Raw genomic sequence first — 20,798 nt, forward strand, 5'->3', positions numbered from 1 at the left:
CAGCCTCCCCCCCTGCACCCGCTCTCTTTGGCGGGACACTCGGTGCTGGAACCCTGCCCCACCCACCGCCTGGGAGTGATCGGTGGGTCGGGGCCGGACTAGAGTCGGCCGGGGCTCGGCTTTCTCTGAAGGGGGCGGTAGGGTTGGCTGTCGCGCTGGGGAGGCGGCCTCCCTTGCCGCCGCTGGGCAGTTGCGTTGTGGGCCGGTCGGCAAGGGGAGAGGCTTTCGGTAGCCGGTGGGTGCTCAGCCCGCCTGGGCTGTTAGCGCGATGCCCGTGTGAAGGAGCTTTCACAACTGGCCTGCTCTTCAGCGCGGCAGGAAGACCGGCAGCAGATGTACATCAAATAAATGGATCAAGCACAATGGGAGAAACTTTCAGGGCAAAATTAATTTTGAGTAGACGAAATGTTTTAATCGGCTAGTGTGTATTGATGCTGTGTGTATGCTGTTACGAACAATGCAGCACGCCTCCCCTCAGATGAAGAGCCTTGCGCTTTTAGTCTTTGTTTTCATCAAACTATGCGCACAGGGGTGAATTACTTTGAATTACTCTGCCTTGCTCTTGAGGAGCGCTATCCAGTCTCAGATTATACAGCTTCATGTTACTGACTATCTGAATCTGAGAGCACTGCTATGTAGTCCCCATAGTGAGAAGAGGCGCTGCTGTGACAGAGAATTCTGCCTATCCCTGTGCGTGTGTGTAGAGAGATTGGGAATTCTTGGAGACTGGAATTTAGCATCGCTACAAAGCAGTTGCCTTACCAGCTCAAATGGTCAAGTCTCTTTAAGAAGCCAAATGGCTGGGGCTTTTCCCTAGATTATATGAAGATATTAAATGCTTTTTTTTTTTCAGAGGTGCCACAGCTGACTTTTAAAAAACCCAATAAAATAAGGAGGGCTGGATTTGCAGCATCAGAAGAGTGGTCCTTCCAAGTACAAGTGGCTCATGAGTAAACCTCCAGCCATGGAGACTCCAGACTCAGTACTATTGTATTCCATAGTCTTTTTCATCTACCTAAACAACCTTATAAGTCTATGAATACAGCAGCAGAATTTAGCCTACACTGTATTTTCAGTGTGCAGAGTGAACCAGTGAATGCTACTTTGATCTTAATTGTGTGTGTCTTGTCTTAGTCTTTGAATTGCTGAGATTTAGGGCCTGTACCATTAACTGCCATCTGTCTGCCTATGAAGTTCCTATGAATTCCCTGTATGGGCTATGTGGAAGACTAAGTCCTTTAATTCAATTAACAGAAGAGACTTGAGCTTTTTTTGCAATTGATGTTTATTCTCCGTGCTCAGAAGGAAATTACAGTGCTCTTCAGAATTTATATTTATAAACATGTGGTGCTCCTGTTTGCTATGTTTGGAAAGAATAGCAAGAAACAGCACACAGTGATTTGCTCAAGGTTTTGGAATTTACCTGCACCAAAGTTTTAACTTCTGAGGATTTCTTGGTTTTATCTCTGTGCTGCAATCATGAGATGCTACACCTTTCTTCCACATTTTAAGTACAAAATTGTTTAGACGTTTTCTAATGCTTAAGGAGCACACAGAAGTGCTATGTTGTGTGAAATTTCATTCTCTTCTCCCAACCCAATTTTTCCTTTGAATTTTTTTAAAGTTAAATGCAACTATAACTGTGTTTGCATGTATTTCTTTCAGATTTGCAACCAACATAATGCTGAAGCTCCCAACTTGCAATAAGTATTTCACAGAATGGCACAAACAGAACCTAATCTGGACCACAACATATCATGGTTCCTCCTTCCATCGTACTGGGCCAAAATGGTTGTGGCATTAATTTCCTTCCTCTGTTTTGCTAACAGCTATGATGGAGATTTTGTCTTTGATGATTCTGAAGCCATCATCAATAATAAGGTTTGTGTCTTCTTTCCCTTTGCCCCCTTTGACCTAAATGGTCATAGTAAAAGAAGTAGAAAAAGAAATAATTACAATAGTTGATCTAGGTAGGCCCAAAATATTAATTCTAGTAAAGAGCTTCCATCTGAGAATCCTTCTTCTTCTTTTTTCTGTTGTGCTTTATTGGACTTTTGTTTGCCTTGCTTAAGATTGACAAGCTGTGAAGCTGTGCTCTACCAAAAAGCTGAATGTGTAAGGATGTTTAACAAAATCTTTTTCCTATAGCTATTTCAATGACATGACTTGGGTTCTAATGCAGAAACAGACGACTGAACAAACTAAAGCAGCTTTTTTTTGTATGTTCATTTGTCTCCTCAGAATGTGTCCCCTTTCATTCTTTTGCAAGTGAAATCCCCTGTTTAAGAAGTGTTAGTATCTGGTCAAGAGCATTGGAGCTTTTTTGTCATACCAAATGGACTTTATCTGCTTGTCATCTAAGAAAGCACTATCTATGTGTTCAACAAATTTGGATGTGATGTCTAGTAGCAGTTATTCACGGGGTACCTGTACATCAAGACTACCTATAGATCTAATTTTATTATCTTTTCTAAGTTTGTGAGACTGTGCAGTAGGCTTTTCCAACACCCTTTTATGTTAATAGCAGATTCATTCATAATCTTCTCAGTGTGACAAATGAATAAACCCAGTGAACAAACTTACTCTAGCATTGTGTTACGAAGTGATTGTAGGGTGGAAGGATTCTCCAGTTGTGGTTTGTACCATGAAAGTGTTAGAGAAGCTAGGAAAGCTTTATTTTCATATGCTCATTCCCCACTTAAAATTCCTGTGATAACAGTATTTTTTTTAACAGCAGCAGAGTATTGTGCTCTTTTTTAAAGCTGATCATACATGCGATAAATGAGCTTTGGAATACTCAGAAATTAGCATGTGACTCAAACCTCTAGCTAAGATTCTTTTGTCTTTGAGCAGCCAAGTGTCTTCCACTGCTGAGGCACATTGTAGAATCACATGTAGCAATGAGTGAGGCTGTGCTTATGTGTGGGTCTTGGTATTACAGCTCTGATGCTTTTCTTGTAGGTACTTGTTAAATGTTTGGAAAGAGAAGCACGGGGCAAAAAGAATCACCCTCCTCTGTTAGTTCTGTTTTCCTGAAGCCATGCGTTTACAAGGAAGATTATGGAAACTCATACCACTAGAACAACACAATTCACTTTTTCTTGCACAGGATTTAGACACAATTTATGGAAAATTGCCTTTTAGAATCTCACAGTATTAGTTTGCTTAGACAAATGTATATTATGCTTGTGTAAGTCATCATACCTTGAGTTATAAATGTATGGGGGGGAAAATGCTTCTGCCAAATGGAAATAAATCATAGAATCATAGAATGGTTTTGGTTGGAAGGGACCTCAAAGTTCATCCAGTTCCAACCCCCCACCATAGGCAGGGACACCTCTCACTAGAACAGTATCTTAAAGTTTCTAAGAGAATACTATGGACAAATTAAGAATCTACAATGATTTTTTTTAAAAGAGACATTTAAATTGCACAGCTCCTGATAATGTTTAATTCTGCATTTAAGTAGAGTGACAATTACAGTATTTCCTGAAAGAATGCACAAAAAACTGATGTTAAGAGAGGTTGTTCTGTTCATGTTCAATTTCCCCTCTTGTAATCATTCTACGTTTCTTTCAGTTTTTACTTTCAAAGTGTTTCAGTTTATCTGTACGACACAACAACCTGCACCAGTATTATAGCTGTTGGCAATGCTGAGAAATTCAACCAACTGCTTAAACAGACTAATTCATAGAATCAACCAGGTTGGAAGAGACCTCTGAGATCAGCCAGTCCAACCTAGCACCCAGCTCTAGCCAGTCAACTACACCATGGCACTTATTGCCTCATCCAGTCTTGAACACCTCCAGGGACGGCAAATCCACCACCTCCCTGGGCAGCCCATTCTAATGGTTTCTTGAGGGAAGAGACCAACTCCCACCTGGCTACAACCTCCCTTCAGGTAGTTGTAGACAGCAGTGAGGTCACCTCTGAGCCTTCTCTTCTCCAGGCTAAACAACTCCAGCTCCCTCATCCTCTCCTCATACGTACATAGTTTGAAAACAGTCTTATTCTATCAAAATCCTCTATTATTCCCTAGAGCTTTTATGACATTTTAAGATATATATGAATATATGGAAATACAAAACCCACAAGAAAAATGGGAAGACAATGAGTTTTCCAGTTTAATGGGGTGGGAGAGCATCTACAAAAGCACAGTTTATTAAAGTGTAGTGTATTTGATTCTTGTTTAGTAGGAGAGGCAGCTGATGAAGCAATTGTGTAGATTTACTGAGCATTACTGTACCAGTATTTTTGTGAGTACCACATATAGTGACTTGTAAAAAACTTACTATCTCCTACCACCACCCTGAACTTTCAGTTTATTTTTTGATTTTAGCAAAAGACATACAATTAGTTGACTTTGTGCCTACCATAGCATATAAGTCTTTATTGGGATTCAAAGCTGTTTTCCAGACAGTTTCTTGTCATTTTAGTCATTTAAACTGGTACACAATACTGACTTTTGTCTTAAATTACTAGCTTGGCAAGCCAAACAGTTGGATTAGTAGAAGCATCAGATACAATGTGTTGTTTCCATAAACCTCTATATGGAGAAACTGACCTTTCTTCAAATATTGAACTCTGCTGTCTGCAACGCTGCTAATCCAATATTTAGCGATCCTTTGATATCTACTCTTAGTTCTGAAACAGGAAATCATGCATAACTTTAAATAGCTATGTCTTTTAGAGAAGACCATTCCTACTTTAGGGTAAGTCCACTGACTGGGAAAATTAATGTAAGATACTTTTTCTCACAGAGCTTGGATACAAAAGCAAGACACGTGACTTAAGATTGTTAGGTCATGTGGAAGTGTAATCTAATCACTAAGTAATTCCATGTATTCAGCTTTTCCTGCTTTCTTCCTATGGAAGACAAAAGGAGACTGATTATAGTCGAAAGGGAAATCCAGCCTTGCACATCTCAAATACATTTCCCATCTCAATTTATTGAAGACTATCTGCAAAGATGAATTTTAAGAATTTTAATGCTAAACCATAAAAATCTCCTTCGTAGTTGTTTCTTTGGCAAACATACTTAAGGAGCAGTGCTGTTGGTTCAAAAAACACCCGCTAACTGCTGTCCCCTGCAGAGTGAAAAGGCTTCAGTACCTGCTGGTGTACAACCCAGTCCCAACATACCCCTGGGAAGACAGGCTATATTGATTTAGTGGGCTGCTGGTTTGAGAGTCAGTTTATGACCTTTAGGGGTTGTGCATGGTAATGAGGAATAGAATAGGGATTTAGATGCCTAAGGCCAAAATTGCAGTCCTGAGAGAAGAAAGAATTTTGTAGCTGTTGCTTGGCAGTAGCAACATCTGTGAGAGCACAAAGAAATTTCGCACCTTGATAATTCTTAAGTCTGAATAGGATGCCCTGTGAGTCTTGATTTCTTAAGATCTTCCTTGAGAATACTTTAATTGGCAGATACGGTATAGGACTTTTCAAAGGCTGCAGTATTTGTCCTGCTCTCTTCTGTGTATTGATTAGTAGCCTATTAGAGAATGCTTCGTTTCATTTGACATTTTTTGACATGAAATTGTAGCCTGCTTCCCCCTCCTAATTTTTTTTTTTCAACTGGTTGTTAAATACTGGCCAAATTTGATCCAGTGATAGAAATAACTCTCCTCTTGGATTTTATTTTCAATAGATGAAAATCAGAATGTGTTGAGAGAAGTAAGAAGAATCATATTTTATATTCAGTTTTGTAACAGATGGTCATAATGGCCCAGACACACTGTAGCTTGGGACTAGCACCGTTATGTGTTCTCTCTTGCCTTGTTGGCAGGTTCAAAGTGCTGGGTAGCTAAAGATGAGATGGAAGGCACTGAAGACCACAGGAGGTGGTGCTCAAGGTACTGTAGAAGCAAGTGAGATGGTAGCAGCATTTAAGAGGAACTAGTTGTTACACCAAGGATATTGTAACGTGGGAATCTTGTAAATAGATGGAGATGTAGGAAAAATATGACATGGGATACCAGGCTTTGTAAGACATTTCATGGATTTAGCAGCCCTGTTTGTCTGCTTGCTTGTGTTTGCATTGGCTTGTTAATCTGCTTTGATCTGTTGGTCTCTTGAACAATTTCAAGAGAGAAAGTGGGGTAGAGAAACTGGTGATTGAGTGCAGGTGTGTTGCCATCACTCCTATGTTTCCTAATAGAATTTTGTTCTTAGGTTCTATCTTAGGTGTATTTAACCTGCATGTTTGCTGTAGCATAAATTGGTGTTTAATTGCCTCCGGCAAGTAGGAGAAGCTGGGTAAATAGAAGATGAGTATGTTAGTTTGAGCTTCACAGGTTATCCTCACAGAAAACTGAGGCAGACACTACCGAGGTATTTTCTTTTTTTCTCTACAAGATGTAGATTTGCCATTCAGTGGTCTAGGTTAGTTGGATTATGTGGTTTTATGATAAGAGTACACTTTTCCTTTGCAGTGGTTTTTTTTTAGCAGTCTCCTACTCCACCCCAGATTAAAATAATTAATTATTTTTCTGTCTTCTGTTCTCAATCTTTTAGAGCAGCATATAGAGATTTTGATTCTTGGCTTCATGTGGTAGGAGTTTAAAAAACAAAACATTTTTGCATAGTGTGCTGCCTGAAGTAAGTCTTCAAAAAGTGCTAATTGTTGTTTTCAGTCTTTAGTCTTCTTGTTTTCATGCTTTCGTTAGTAGTTGTGCTACTGACACTAGTAGAAAAATAACTATTTGCAGCACATTATAGTTGGCGTCCTTTGCAAGAGAACCTAGACCTAGAATCAAAGACATTTTACAAAACTATAAGGTACAGGGTTTTTTAATGTGTTTTCTATCTTAGCTGATGTGAATACACATAGCTCTACTAAATTTAATTACAGAATGCAAGCATCTTGACCTTTATGATGATGTGCATCCAAAGTGTGACCTTCATTGCAAATTTGGGTACCTTGTCAAATGTTAGTAGTGAGTCAACAGATACCTGTCCATATTAACATGAGCTTGTATTTGTTGGGACTTGTTTGTGGTTTAGCTGCTTTGAACAAAACAGAAATTTTAATAATCTGGTAATTTTTGATGCTTCCTTTTCAGGACCTCAGGGCAGAAACCCCACTTGGCGATCTATGGCATCATGACTTTTGGGGTAGCAAACTCAGCAGCAATACCAGTCATAAGTCATATCGACCACTAACTGTCCTAACTTTCAGGTGAGGCTTGTCTTCTTGCTCAACAACTGAATTTTTTTTCCAATGTATATGAACTCAATTGATTATAGGGAGGAAAGAGACAGAGTATCTGGAGGGTAATTTGATACCTTTCTTGAATATGCTTTTCATGTTCACTACCTTATCTCAAATTGAAATTTAATTTTCAAATGTTTTCTTTCCTGAAGGATATATTATTTTTACATCCTGTATTTCAGTGTGCCTTTCAGAGACTGCACATCTTATGCTCTTATACTTTGGGATTAAGGGCGTCATCAAAGAACTAGGAGGTGTACATTCCCTTCACTTAGCCATGCTGCCACTTATACTGCTATTGTAGTTTCTTTTCTCTGCTTTCTTGGTGACTTGTCAAATTTTTTTTTATAAATAATATCAATCTGCTGTGGCCTTTTGCCACAGTATTCTTGCCACTTCTTCCCACTGATGTTCTAACTTCAAGTGACTGTTTGTGTCTGAGAATCCTAGTGAGAGAGGCATCTGCTTGTGTATATAGCTTCCTGGTTTTCTCAAATAACTGAAGGTTTGTGAGAATTACTTCTGTAGATATTTAGCTCATGTTTTTGCACAAACTTCTGAGCAAGCATTAGACTATGTGGAAATACAGCACAGTAATCACAGAGAGGATCTTTGAGGTCCTGGACTTAAGCTTCTTTATTTTCCCCACACAACTCAGTATTGTGAATGAGGACCTAGCACTAGTTCTGCAGTTGTGTCCAGTCTAAACTAGGGACTAACTGATTGCAGAAGAGGCAGGCTGACCCCCACTCTTAGTCCTCACATTCAAGATAAAATACTGGCTCTTAAGTGCAGTGTCAGTGTTTTAGGTATTTAGTACTGTGAGTTTCACTGTCTGTTTGGCCTTTCTTCTCATTTTCATCAAGGTAAATAATGCAACTGAGTAGAACATGTTAGATCCCTAAACATATTGAAGCTTTTGGTGCATTACACAGCAAATACTTTCTCTGTGGTATATTCCATCTCTAGTAACACCCTGGTTAGTCTAAAGAGCAAATTGGGATGCAGTCATAGCTATATCTGAAAATTCAGATGAGCACATGGAGATAGTCCATAAAGTTCCATTTTTACAAATAAGAAACTGGTTTTCATTTCTCTCAACTCCAGCTTTCGTATGTAGTACTTTTATAATAGGTTAAGGGGCTTAATAAATTTCACTTAAGTGAGAGGCAGGCTAACCAAAGGATCTACGTAAAATCCCCTATCCAAACTCAATTTCTGTGTATTTTACCTACTAATGAAAGTATGTGGATAACAGCAAGATCTTTCTCCTTTTTCTTCTTCCTCTCCATTTTACCACAGAGTTGACATCTCAAGGAAGATTGAATTCTCGCTTAGACTTCTTGTTTTAATACTTGCATGAAGCATCTCTTTAGCCAGCTTCACAAATTAGTTGCTAAAATGTGCTGACTACTTTCTGGGTTGATAATGATTGTACCCAGATGGTTTCCACATCATCAGTCTAAATGCTAGGATGTTTTTGAGCTAGAATGTCAGTGGAAATCATAGTTTGAGTTTATATCAGTTTCCTCACTGTGTGGATTTAGTTAAAATCCATTAGGTTGTTTTCACACATAGTTTCTCTTAAGCCCAAAGTTATCCCCCTAGAAAGCTGGGTTGTTTAGCCACAGGGAACTTCTGCATTTGCAGTGTTGAAGTTACATTGCAGTTGTATTGGCCAGAAGTCAATTGTAAGTAACCATCAGTATTATAAAAACATAATTGCGCTAACATATCTTTGGAGAGGGCAGATACTGCATTAAATATGGTATTCCATATGAATACCTTTGAGTAAAGATCAGGACACTGTTTCCAGCTAGCTATGGTGGGGTTTGCTGGTATTTTTTGTAGCCTTCTTAAAATTATTTTGTGCCTACGTGTCTTCATATGATCTTGCTTTTGGCTTGTTAAGGTTTTCTGTTAGCATATCTCTCTAACCATTGATGTAATTCTTAGCCGTAATGTTTTTGTGTCTATACAGAATTAATTACTTTTTTGCTGGAGGCTTCTACCCAGTTGGTTTCCATGTCATCAATATAATACTGCATTGTACTATCTCCGTGTTGATGGTTGATGTGTTCTCAATATTACTGGGTGGACTACAATTCAGTAACAAAGGAAGAAGGCTAAACCTGGCTCCAAAGACATCTCTTCTAGCTGCTTTGCTCTTTGCCGTACATCCAGTGCACACGGAATGTGTAAGTAACAGATAATTAGCTTCAGTGATTTACATCTTTGAAGTTCCTGACCATCCTGACTAATTAATTCTGACATAACCTTATACTCTACACATTGCTTTTATATATCTTAATGCTTCTCTTGGCACATGTCTTACGAGAACAATCAAGTATTATGGCTAGTACATCCAAAAGCTCGTAATTCCACAAGGCTGGACCTTATTAAGGAAGAAATATTAAATCATTTAAGTACAATAACTAAAGAAGGATAGTCCTAAACTACAGAGTTTCTCTAATTACTGGATTAAGAATTCATTACTAGAAACATTAGCTCATGAGCAGCCAAGGAGAATGGAAGATAAACCAAATGCAAATGCATTACCTCTTTTCATTTACATTTGCTTTGATAAAAAGCCAAGGAGATAGAAAATTGGAGTCAGGGCATTACATGAACTCTCTATGTGACTGTATTAGAATACAGCATCCATTTTTTAATCCATGCTGCAAGGAGGATACTGGGAAGAGCCATGAATATGATTAAAAGGCTGGAAATCATCCTATGTCATGAGAGATCAAACTTTATGGATTTATATTTTAAATGTGAAGGAGAAGATTAAAGGATTATTTTTTATATGACAATCTGTAATTATATACATGTGGAACACAAATTTTATAGTAGTGGGCCCTTTAATAGTGCAGACAAAAATGTAACAGTGGCTGGAAGTTGAAATAGTAAAGATGCAGAATGGAAACATGGCACATGCATATCAGCCAGTTAAAACAGCTGACCAATGATCAAAGTCCTTGTGTAGAAATTCTATTGACAGGGAAATCTTTTTCTTAAAAAGCCCTTTTGCACTCATAACTAAGAAAACCTCATGACTTTATGCCACTGGGCTTGCTGGATGTGGTCTCTGATTACTTTACCATGTAATAATAAATGAAGTATAATCACAATGCTGGAATGATTTTTGTTTTAGAGTTTGGAAGGACTGAGCTACTGGAAAAAAATACTGACTTTAACTTTGATCTTCATGCACGTAACGAATGCTGAATCTTCAGTGTACCTCATTCTGTATATGTGACACTGATATTTTTTATTTAATCACAACATGCTATGGTTTAGAATTTTTGTCCTTTGCTTTGCATATGATTGATGGGGAAGAGGTTATTGAAAGCTATGCCTCTCTGTTGACTGGGGATCCAGTATTGCATGTATTGGAAACAGAGATGGTGCAGTTATGTATTAGTAACTTGGCAGCATTTTTTGTCATGTGGCAGAAGCGTCCTGCCAATCATTCTCTGGTGTTAGCTTGCCTGCAGAATAACTTCTTTGTGAAAGCATGTTATGCTAGTGTCAGAAGGTCCCATTGTATTAGTTCTCTAAAGCCGGTTCAAGATGTCACAGTGAAGTAAAACGAGTCTTTGGTGCATTTGAAGTTCTGACATGACAAGGAATCTCACTTGAGTCTTAACTTTGTAATACACCTGCTACTGACTTGTTTATCAATATGCATAATTTTATTCACCATTGACTTTAAAAGTATATTTAAATCAGCAGGCAAATGTTACTAAGAGCTTGGCCTTGTCAAATAAATTACGCAGTCTGTCAAATAAGTTACGCAGTCTGCTTGCATGTGCAAGGTTTGAAGGCTTGCTGATGCTTTGAGGAAACATGAGAAGAGGAGGGTAAAAGGTAGCATGATTTCATACTGTCTCTTCTAAGAACCAGAAGTGAACAAAGGTCTCTAAGCATTTACAAAGTGAATAATAAATTTTGCTACACTGAAGCAGTTACGAAACTGCAATGGTTCTACCCTGAGTGTGTGTCAGGCAACATCTCCTCAAAAAGCATTCCTCATGATTTTAAAGCTGTGAGTTTTGAGTATCGTGACACCCTGGTTTTGAAATGAGATGACATATTTTGACATAAAATCATGAGGAGTACATCTGTTTGCTGCTTTGAATTTTGGTATATGGAGCACAAAACAAACTGTCATGTAAAACACATCTTGAAAAGTTTAATGCTTTCAGTACCATGTAAGAAAAATATCTATCATTTTAAGTAAACAGTATTATGGTGTAATTCTCTCTTTTAAAATAATGCTTGTTCTTTGTAACACTTGGGTGATGAAATGCTGAATGAAGCACATGCATATACCTGATACTGATTTAAAACTCTGATTTTTTATTTACCCTCTTACCAGAAATTGTAAACCTGATCCTGCATTTGAGATACCATTATACTTTTGGAGTCATCTGTGGCCATCTGTGTTCTTAGCCCCTTAATCTCTTTGCTGTAACAAAGTGGCATATATTTTCAAAATTGTGTTAGTTCACCTTTACTTTATCTCATTAACAGAAAGCAACTCCTGAAACATTCAAAGCACCTTTCAAAGCACTCCACAGTTACTGAGTTAATTCTTGTAATTCCTCTATAAGATAGACAAAAGAAGCAAGGAAATTAGATGCATGGCTTGGGAAAAATCAGGAAGTTTTTGTGGACTGAATCTAGGAGTCCAGCAGTTTCTCCTTTTATAGTGCTCGAGTGAAGCTGAAGGTAAACTGGGAGAAAGTCGATTTGATAGATTCAGTTCTACACTCGTGCCTCTACACTTTTCTTTCTCTAATGTTATTTAGAAACAGTTGTGTGCTAGTTTGAAGCTAGCTAGAATGTTTCGGTGAGAAGAACTAGATTACAGGCTGTGAAAGGAAAACAATGGTGATGTCTACTTCCCTCATAGGCTTGCTGAGAGATATAAGAATAAGAATCAAAACATAGATAACCCAGTTCTTCTGCTGGTGAGCTCCTAGCTGCATTCCCTCTGTCTCTAGTCTCTCTGCCATTTCTTTAATTAATCCCACTTTGCTTCCTAACCTCCTAGCTGAACATCCATTCTTCCTTGGGACTGGGGTAAGGTTGAGAGGGGTAGGGGGAAGGTGAAGGGGCAGTTGAGAGCCCCTCCTGGGGACTCAGGTTTCTGGGAGGGCTGTTGTGTTTCTGTATTACCTTTTACCTTGTATATTTCTGTATATAACTATATACTGTAAATATCTGCTTGTATATTGTGCTAAGCTGTAAATAATAAGCTTCATTCAATTTCCAGAGCCATCTGAGTCTAGTCTGGGTGATTTTACAAAGTGTGGGGGGGTGTGACACGCAAACCATCACAAGTTGTTCCATCATGTCAGACTGATGCACAAAATGCCATTTTCCTTAAGCCATTAGGAGGTGCCTTTAAACATAAGGAAGATAGAAGTTATCTCCTTACTTGTTTTCTTTCTGTTCCACTCACAAAATTGGACAACTGGTGCACTATACAAGAACCAAAGTTTCTGCTTTTATCCTGAAACTTCATCTCAAAGTGGATTAAAAAATCCCTGTAGCCATTCTACACTGCTTCAGAAAGGCCTCTGTGCATCTCCTGGGAACACTTCAACACTCAAGGAAGTAGAACTAGACTAAAAAGTAGGAGTTGTTTCCATGATCCTCTGAGTGTAGTGAGGTCCCAGCATCAGGGCCTATACAGTCCCCTGTCACAATTTCCACAAAAAAGATTGTGATGTATTCTGACACTGGTGTAACTGAGGAATGAAGATCCAAAGATATTCTAAATACAGAGCTGTGGAACTAAAGCTTGTTGATAGTCCTGAAAGCATTCTTGAACTAGATAGATCCAGAGTACAGAGGTCCCAGAATACTTCTCTCATTTTATTTCATGCTGGTACAGATTTTGCCACAAGATGCATTTGCAGGTAGTTCTAATGCAATCAAGTAATATGTCACAAAAATGAGCCAGGAAGTTTGGTTGGTTGTTGGTTGGGGTTTTTTTCCTGATTCTGCAGGCTGGAAACTACTTATCTGTGCTGCATATTTAGACTACAATTTGAAGGCAGGCTTGTCTTCTGGAAGTGATTTTAATTTCAGCAGAGGTGTTGGTTTTGTTTGGGTTCAGGATGTTTGCTAAGAGTTCTACCGAAAGGCAACCTGATCAAAAAACAGATGGAACTGGGCTGAATTTACATTTTATTTATAAATCTATATAATTTGTGCTAGTTTGAAGCAGGCTAGAATGTTTTGGTGAGAAGAACTAGATTACAGTCTGTGGAAGTAAAACAATGGTGATGTCTACTTCGCTCATAGGCTTGCTGAGAAGAATAGGAACAAGAAATAAAAATATTAGATAACACACTTGCCATCACTCTCATCATCACTCTCACTCGAGCTGCTGGCTGAACTGCATCTCTCTAACCTCACCCTCCTTTTTGGGCTAACCCACTTTGCTTCTTAATCTCTTGGCCGAACCTCTATTCTACCTTGGGACTGGGGTAAGGTTGAGAGGGGTAGGGGGAAGGTGAAGGGGTGGCTGAGAGCCCCTCCTGGGGACTCAGGTTTCTGGGAGGGCTGTTGTGTTTCTGTATTACCTTTTACCTTGTGTATTTCTGTATATACTGTAAATATCTGCTTGTATATTGTGCTAAGCTGTAAATACAAGCTTCCTTCATATTTCCAGAGCTGTCTGAGTCTAGTCTGGGTGATTTCAGTGAGGTCCTTCTTAATTTCATAATCAAAGCAAAATAATCTACCTAATTGATACTAAGAAATACCCACTCAAAGCTAGATGTGCCTTAGAAAACTGGGTATCTATCACTAATCCAGTAAACCATGGTGAAAAAATAATACAGTTATGTTATTTTGTATATTTTACTCTGTATGTGTGTCTGTGTGCATCTTTATTTCAGGTTATCTGAAAATAAAAGCTGCTAATCTGAAATTTTCTCTCTCTTTTTTTTTTTACAAGGTTGCTGGGATTGTTGGCAGAGCAGACCTTCTGTGTGCCCTGTTCTTTTTGTTGTCATTCCTTGGCTACTGTAAAGCATTTAGAGAAAGTAAGCATTCTGTTTGCCCCTTTGATTTTACATTGTGTGTGTTTTCTGCTTTCATACACTTCAGGGAAGTATAGCAAAACCTAAAAATGTCAGCTTGATGTGGTTTGAATTTATTAATGTTTATAACCTCATCAAATATTTAAAAATAAACCTGCTTTAGCAGGGTCTTTTTGTTAGAAGAGCTGGAAAGATTGCTGTCTTTAATTCCCATTAAACACTAGTAATTGATTTTAAGAAAAACCTGTTTTACAATAGGCTTATTTGTTAAATGTTTGATGGTTTAGAAGCATAAAGAAATATTCTAGTAAGTATTTTGGAAATCATACCTATACATTTATATTCTTAAATATTTTAGTACCCTTTCTGCCATAATGTTGGGGTGGTTTAAATGGGAACGAACTTTAGGAACCTTACTTGTATTTTTAATGAATTGCAAAGAATTATTTATATGAGTAAGCCCTCTAAATTCCTGCAGCATGCAAGTACTGGCATATACACGCTGAATATAGTGTTACTCATGGTTTTTGTAAGACAGCTGCATTTAACATGAACAATTCCTTTGTTGATTTTTTTTTCAAGTGAGCTTTTAGATCTGTTGTATTATTTCCTCTGAATGCAGGTTGGCAGTTCAAATGCAGTTGTGGAGGAATTATCATAGAGTTCTGCTAAACAAACACAGAAGAATATATGAATTCCTGGTTATGAAAATCTATACAGAAGATGCAATCTAGTATCTCAGTGTGCCCCACCACAGGAAATTTGTGAACCCTTGCAGAGCTCTGTTGTGAAGAGCTTCTATAGTATCACTTTAATAGGCATGCTTGTAAGGTTTAGCCAAAGCTGGCAGTGTGTTACAGATGTACCTGAGCAGGCTTTATCTGATCTAGCTTAACAATGTAGTCCTAGCATCATAGAGGTTACTGTAGGTTGAGGAGTGTAAGTTAGTCCACAGAGAGCTCTTAAGTTGCTGTGAATAGCTCCAGCTAGTTGAGTTTAGATTGTTTAGAACTATTCTGTGTATTTCTATGACTGATTTAAGTTTAGTTTAATCTTCCCCACTTTAAATGATACTTAGAATGATTCCTGCTCACTTCTGATATTTTTTCTCCCCTTTGAGTAGGTTTCACTCCTTTCATCTAAGCTAATATTTTATTAAAAATGGCCTTAGGATCTTGCTTACTCATGAATTCTTTTCTTACCTGTTTTACTGGGCATGATTGTGCTGTCATGTTTCTGCCATTAGTGCCAGACTAAATTAGACAAATCAAAATATTGACTGTGTGCTTTCCAGTTTGTTGGTAGAAGTAGACCTCTATGGCAGTGGTAATACTCTTTGCTTGCAGAACTTGAACTAAATTCTTAGGATGACTGCTGGAAACTTCTATATAAACTCTGTAATTATTTTTTTGTGGAGCATATCTTGGGAATGATTAAGAATGTGATGGGTACTCTGGTTAGTGCTTGTACAATTTGCAAAGGTCAGTTTGGTACCTTTTAGAAGTCAATGCCATTTTAATAGTCTTCATGTAGTGAAATTATTTTCATTAATGCAAAAGAAGGAAAATGTTGTGATGAAGAGGTGCTAACCAGCACTCAGTATTTCTTATTGGAAATTCCACCATAATAGAATTTGCTATATGTCTCTTAAGCAGATAGACCAAGAAAAAGTACAGTCTGCCACCATAGTTGTGCCTTTTGTCTTTTATATCAGTTTTCAGTGTTTACTGTCACCTTCACTGCCTGATTTGCCCTCAACCACATCTTGAAGAAATTTGAACTTTTCTCTGTACACAAGGATTTGTATCCAAGTTACATACATGATTCTCTTCCAAAAATTTCCTCATTGTGGGTAGCTTGGTGACAGTTTCAGGTTCTTGCAGATCCTATCTGGCATGTCCTAAAGGAGTGAATGAAAAGTTATTTCCAGCACTGTGAAAAGCAGTAATGAGTTCTTTAGCAGATTGTGCATGGAGCCTGTATATGATAGTCTTTACTGGCTGAACTTTCAGGAGGTTTACCTTCCTTGTCACCTTGTACATCTAATTAGGACATGCAACTTAAAAGCCTTTTCTCTCTGCTCCCTCTGTGTAGTCACTGGAATAAGATAGAGTCCTTTGGGTGGCCAGTCAAAGGAATAACTTATCATAGGCATCTGCAGTGCCTTCTAGAGGTACCAAAATCTTAGTTGTGTAGAAGCTTAGGAAGACCAGGTTTGTGACTTGGGATGCATGTTCATTGTCACTTCAATTGGACTGAAGGGCAAACATCTGCTACAATAGAGCAGCTACAATAGAGCAATCAAGCTTTGTTTTATCATAGATCACAGAGTGAATTAGGTCAGAAGGAACCTCTGGAGGTCCTCTGCAGTCCAACAGCTTAAAGCAGAGTTAACTTCATAGATAAGATTGTGTGGAGCCTTAGACAGGTAAGTCTTCAAGCATGGGGGTTGGACACACAATATATCACCAGTTCACCTCAGCCACTTTTCTTAGCTTACATTCTAAACCAGCCTAGCTGTCTCAGTGGTTCTTCAGTGGGCTTCAGTCTGTTGTTGTGTTTCTCGTATTGGACTCTACGCTGAACACAGTACTCCTGGTCTGGGCTCAGTCTCATGAGCTAAGTAGAGAGGAACATCTGCTTCCCTTGACCTGCTGGGTGTGCTGTATACATTTAACTTTCTTCACTGGTGCAAAGGCACACTACTCATCTTCAACTTGTCAACCAGAGACTCCAGATCCTTTTCCGCAGAGCTTCTGCCTAGGCAGTACTGAACTGTTGCAGCATATTGACTTTGATTTTCATGAGGCTTCTGTTTGCCTATTGCTCCAGCTTGTCATGATCCCTCCAAACAGCAGTCCTTTCTATATGATACCCATGTGTCCTCTATGTGAACCCCACCAATTATCAAAACCAGTGTGTCTGCATTGGAAAGGGCAGATAAAATGAAAATGGAGGCTCTCTCTTCACAGTGAGAAACATGGAGAACTGTCATGGTTCAGACCCAGCTTGCAGCTGAGCTCCATACAGCCATTCACACAGCTGCCTTCCACCCCACAGTGGGATAGGAAGGAGAATTGGGGTGGGGGGATAAGGCCAGAAAAGAAAAGAAGGGAAAAAAAAAAAAAAGACAGAGCCCCATGAGTTGAAATAAAGAGTTTAACAGAACAATACTAAGAGATACTGAGCCACCTCACCCTCACTCCTGTCGTGAAAGAAGAGAGGAAGTGGAAGAAAATAAAAATTGCCATGTCACAGTCACAGGCTCAAAGTCCCCCTTTTCCCAGGCCAGCCCTTCCTTTGTATAGTGGGCATGATGTCAGCATGGCATTGACTACTCAGTGTCTGGTTCAGCCACCTGGCTTGGCTATGTCCTCTCCCAGCTTCTTGTGAAAGAAACCACAAACTTAACCTATCTTAGCTGAACCCTGGGCAAAAAGACAAGGGCCAGTGGGTGCAAGTTGTACTGGGATGAGTTTCACTTTGATGCAAGAAGTAAATTTTTCTACAATGAGAACAGTCACTCACTGGAACAACCTCTCCAGAGATATGGCAGAGTCCCTATGACTGGGCATTGTTAGACAAAACTGGACAGAGTGCTAGGTAATGCTACAGGCTACTTTTGGACCACATGATCTTTGGTTCCTTCCAACCTGGGCTGTTCTGTGATTCTATTGCTTGTGTGAAAGTCTTTAGGAAGAGGTAGTCAAATATGAGGAAATGGCTGTAATAAAGTATGACATTTCGGTAGTTTAATTGCATTAAAATAAATGCAGAGTTTTACCCTTGGATGCCTCCATTTTGGTAGTATAAATTTCCTTCTTTGGTGAACAGCTCTAGCTATTTGCCCAGGTGGCCAAGAGAGCCAATGGCATCCTGGCCTGCATCAGGAACAGTGTGGCCAGTAGGACAAGGGAGGTTATTCTGCCCCTGTACTCAGCACTGGTCAGGCCACACCTTGAGTCCTGTGTCCAGTTCTGGGCCCTTCAATTCAAGAGAGATGTTGAGGTGCTGGAACATGTCCAGAGAAGGCCAACAAAGCTGGTGAAAGGCCTGGAACACAAAGCCTATGAGGAGAGGCTGAGGGAGCTGGGGGTTGTTTAGCCTGGAGAAGAGGAGGCTCAGGGGTGACTTCATTGCTGTCTACAACTACCTTAAGGGAGGTTGTAGCCAGGTGGGGGTTGGTCTCTTCTGCCAGACAACCAGCAATAGAACAAGGGGACACAGTCTCAAGTTGTGCTGGGGGAAGTATAGGCTGGATGTTAGGAGGAAGTTGTTGCCAGAGAGAGTGATTGGCATTGGAATGGGCTGCCCAGGGAGGTGGTGGAGTCACCCTCCCTGGGGGTGTTCAAGAAAAGACTGGATGAGGCACTTGGTGCCATGGTCTAGTTGACTGGCTAGGGCTGGGTGTTAGGTTGGACTGGATGATCTTGGAGGTCTCTTCCAACCTGGTTGATTCTATGATTCTATGAATGAATGTAAAATGTCTGAGAAGGACTTGGGTATACTGTGGGAAAAGCATTTATAATACTGCAAGCAATGTGGAGATCAGAAAAATATCAGTGTTAGACTGCAGGAACTTCAAAGGAAAATAGTATTTTGTAAAAGTCAAGATACAATATCGTTGTGTGTCTGGTGTTATTTATTTGTGGTCATGGTGAAGTTTTGGGTAGATGGTTTCTTTTAGCTAGAATCTGTAGGTTAGTGGTTGGTTGGTTGGTTGTTTTTAAGTACAAGCATTTCACACACTGTGTGGGCTATAGTTACTGAAGTTTTGGAATCCTGTTAGTTTTTCCCAATATACAGTTTCTGACATTGCCATCTTTGACAGGATAGCATTTATATTTACAAGGAACTAATCTGTTGTTCTGGTTCTGTCCTGCTGTTTTAAAACACAACTATGGGGACAAATCCACTGCGTAGGCTTTGGAGACAGCAAGAGCTGACAACTGTTTAGGTATGTCCTGGATGGAGTTATGGGTTATTTGTTGAATTTTAATGCAGCTTCTCTGGGAATTCGTAAGGTGATTTAAAACTGCTGTAGTATTCATTTTGCCATCCTTTGTCTTCAGCTTTGACAGTGATCTAGTTGCACGTATTTGCCATCTGCGATCACTGAGTGATGTAAAGTGATGAGTTCATGATGTGTTTGATGTGAATAATGCTGGCCTGGATACTAAACAGGGTATCAACTGTTTGCTCATAGTTGTGTGTTTCTGTTTTGTTCTGCTCTGTGTAATCACCTGTTAGTCATTTACTGGTTCGTTGCTAATTTAACAAAACTTGCCAAGTAGACCATAGTGATGAGTTCTGTGACTATTGGAGGTTTGTATTGTGGAGGTTTTCCTATAGTTTGTCAAATGTTTAAGATTCCTTTGTCAAAGCAAAGAGATCATTTAAGACACAGGGAATTTGTTAGCCGTTTTGCAGTTGGTTAAGAGGTATTTACTATTATTTAAATATGGGCCCTGATTTTTCAGCTGTGTACTGTACTCTTCATACTCGAACACACTGAAAGGGAGTAGCTCTATGTGGAGAACCTAACAGTTTTATTGTTTTAATGGACAAAGGAGAACATTTTTTTATTTCCAGAATTAGTGCCAACTTTTGCTTGTCCAATATGCTGTTATTCAGGGATAGATGATCCTTTTACTATAGACTATATGTAATGACTTTGAGATGTTTGGCTATGTTTCAGAATGGCATTTGCTATTGTAATTTCATTATGAAGTGAAACTTTGAGCTGAGCTGCTGTAGCATGTACATTTGGAGACACACAAGGAGATCTCATTGGAATGGGCTGCCCAGGGAGGTGGTGGAGGCACCATCTCTGGAGGTGTTCAAGCAAAGCTTGGCTGAGGCACTTAGTGCCACAGTCTAGTTGATTGGATAGGGCAGGGTGATAGGTTGGACTGGATGATCTTGGAGGTCTCTTCCAACCTGGTTGATTCTATGATTCTATGATCTCAGGTTTAGGTTAATTCTAATAGTGGATTATTTAGTGATCTTTTAAGACTAGGTAATCCTTCCCCCTTTGCTTAGCAATTCACAAGTAGGAATATCTAAGAACTTGCTTAGATGAATATTTGTAGTAGTTCAGTTGGAAGATACTATCCCCACAGGCAAAGCACATCAGTGGAATATATGAGCCTCTGTGGTCTTTGCAGTTAAAAATTAACACTTTCTGCAGAAGCTCAACTTAATTTACTTTGCTTTCAAAGGAGCGGGTGTTTTACCAGAAACTGCAACTTGGCAGAGCCTTAAGTTGCTCATTTAGCTTTGAAGACAGAGATCCTGAAGGCCTAAATGTCTTAATCGGTAATTGTTGTTTGGCATACAGTTAGTTTGACTTTAAAGACTAAGCTTGGTATTTTTAATGTTGTATTTTATTTATAGCCTTAACTTATGAGGATTTTCTTTTTAATTGACTTGTGGATTTAGGACATTACAAAATAAAGCCCCTTGAAACAGGGTTAGCATTTAGGAAGAGAGAGTTGAGGTGCATCATCAATGTGTTGCTC

The 20,798-nt window shown here is 39.1% G+C and overlaps 1 protein-coding gene across 2 annotated transcripts in view; it reads left to right on the forward strand.

Annotated features, from left to right (window-relative positions):
- The window catches only part of TMTC4 (transmembrane O-mannosyltransferase targeting cadherins 4), a 58,915-nt gene that overhangs the window by 434 nt on the left and 37,683 nt on the right, over positions 1 to 20,798 (forward strand). For both annotated transcript variants that reach the window (XM_064143817.1, XM_064143819.1), the window contains exons 2-5: positions 1,666 to 1,881; positions 7,065 to 7,180; positions 9,195 to 9,411; positions 14,193 to 14,280. In XM_064143817.1, coding sequence (XP_063999887.1) covers positions 1,720 to 1,881; positions 7,065 to 7,180; positions 9,195 to 9,411; positions 14,193 to 14,280 — 583 coding nt within the window. In that variant the 5' untranslated portion in view covers positions 1,666 to 1,719. The remainder of the gene's footprint in view (positions 1 to 1,665; positions 1,882 to 7,064; positions 7,181 to 9,194; positions 9,412 to 14,192; positions 14,281 to 20,798) is intronic.

The sequence above is a fragment of the Pogoniulus pusillus genome, chromosome 5, assembly GCF_015220805.1.
Source record: "Pogoniulus pusillus isolate bPogPus1 chromosome 5, bPogPus1.pri, whole genome shotgun sequence".
Lineage (NCBI taxonomy): Eukaryota > Metazoa > Chordata > Aves > Piciformes > Lybiidae > Pogoniulus > Pogoniulus pusillus.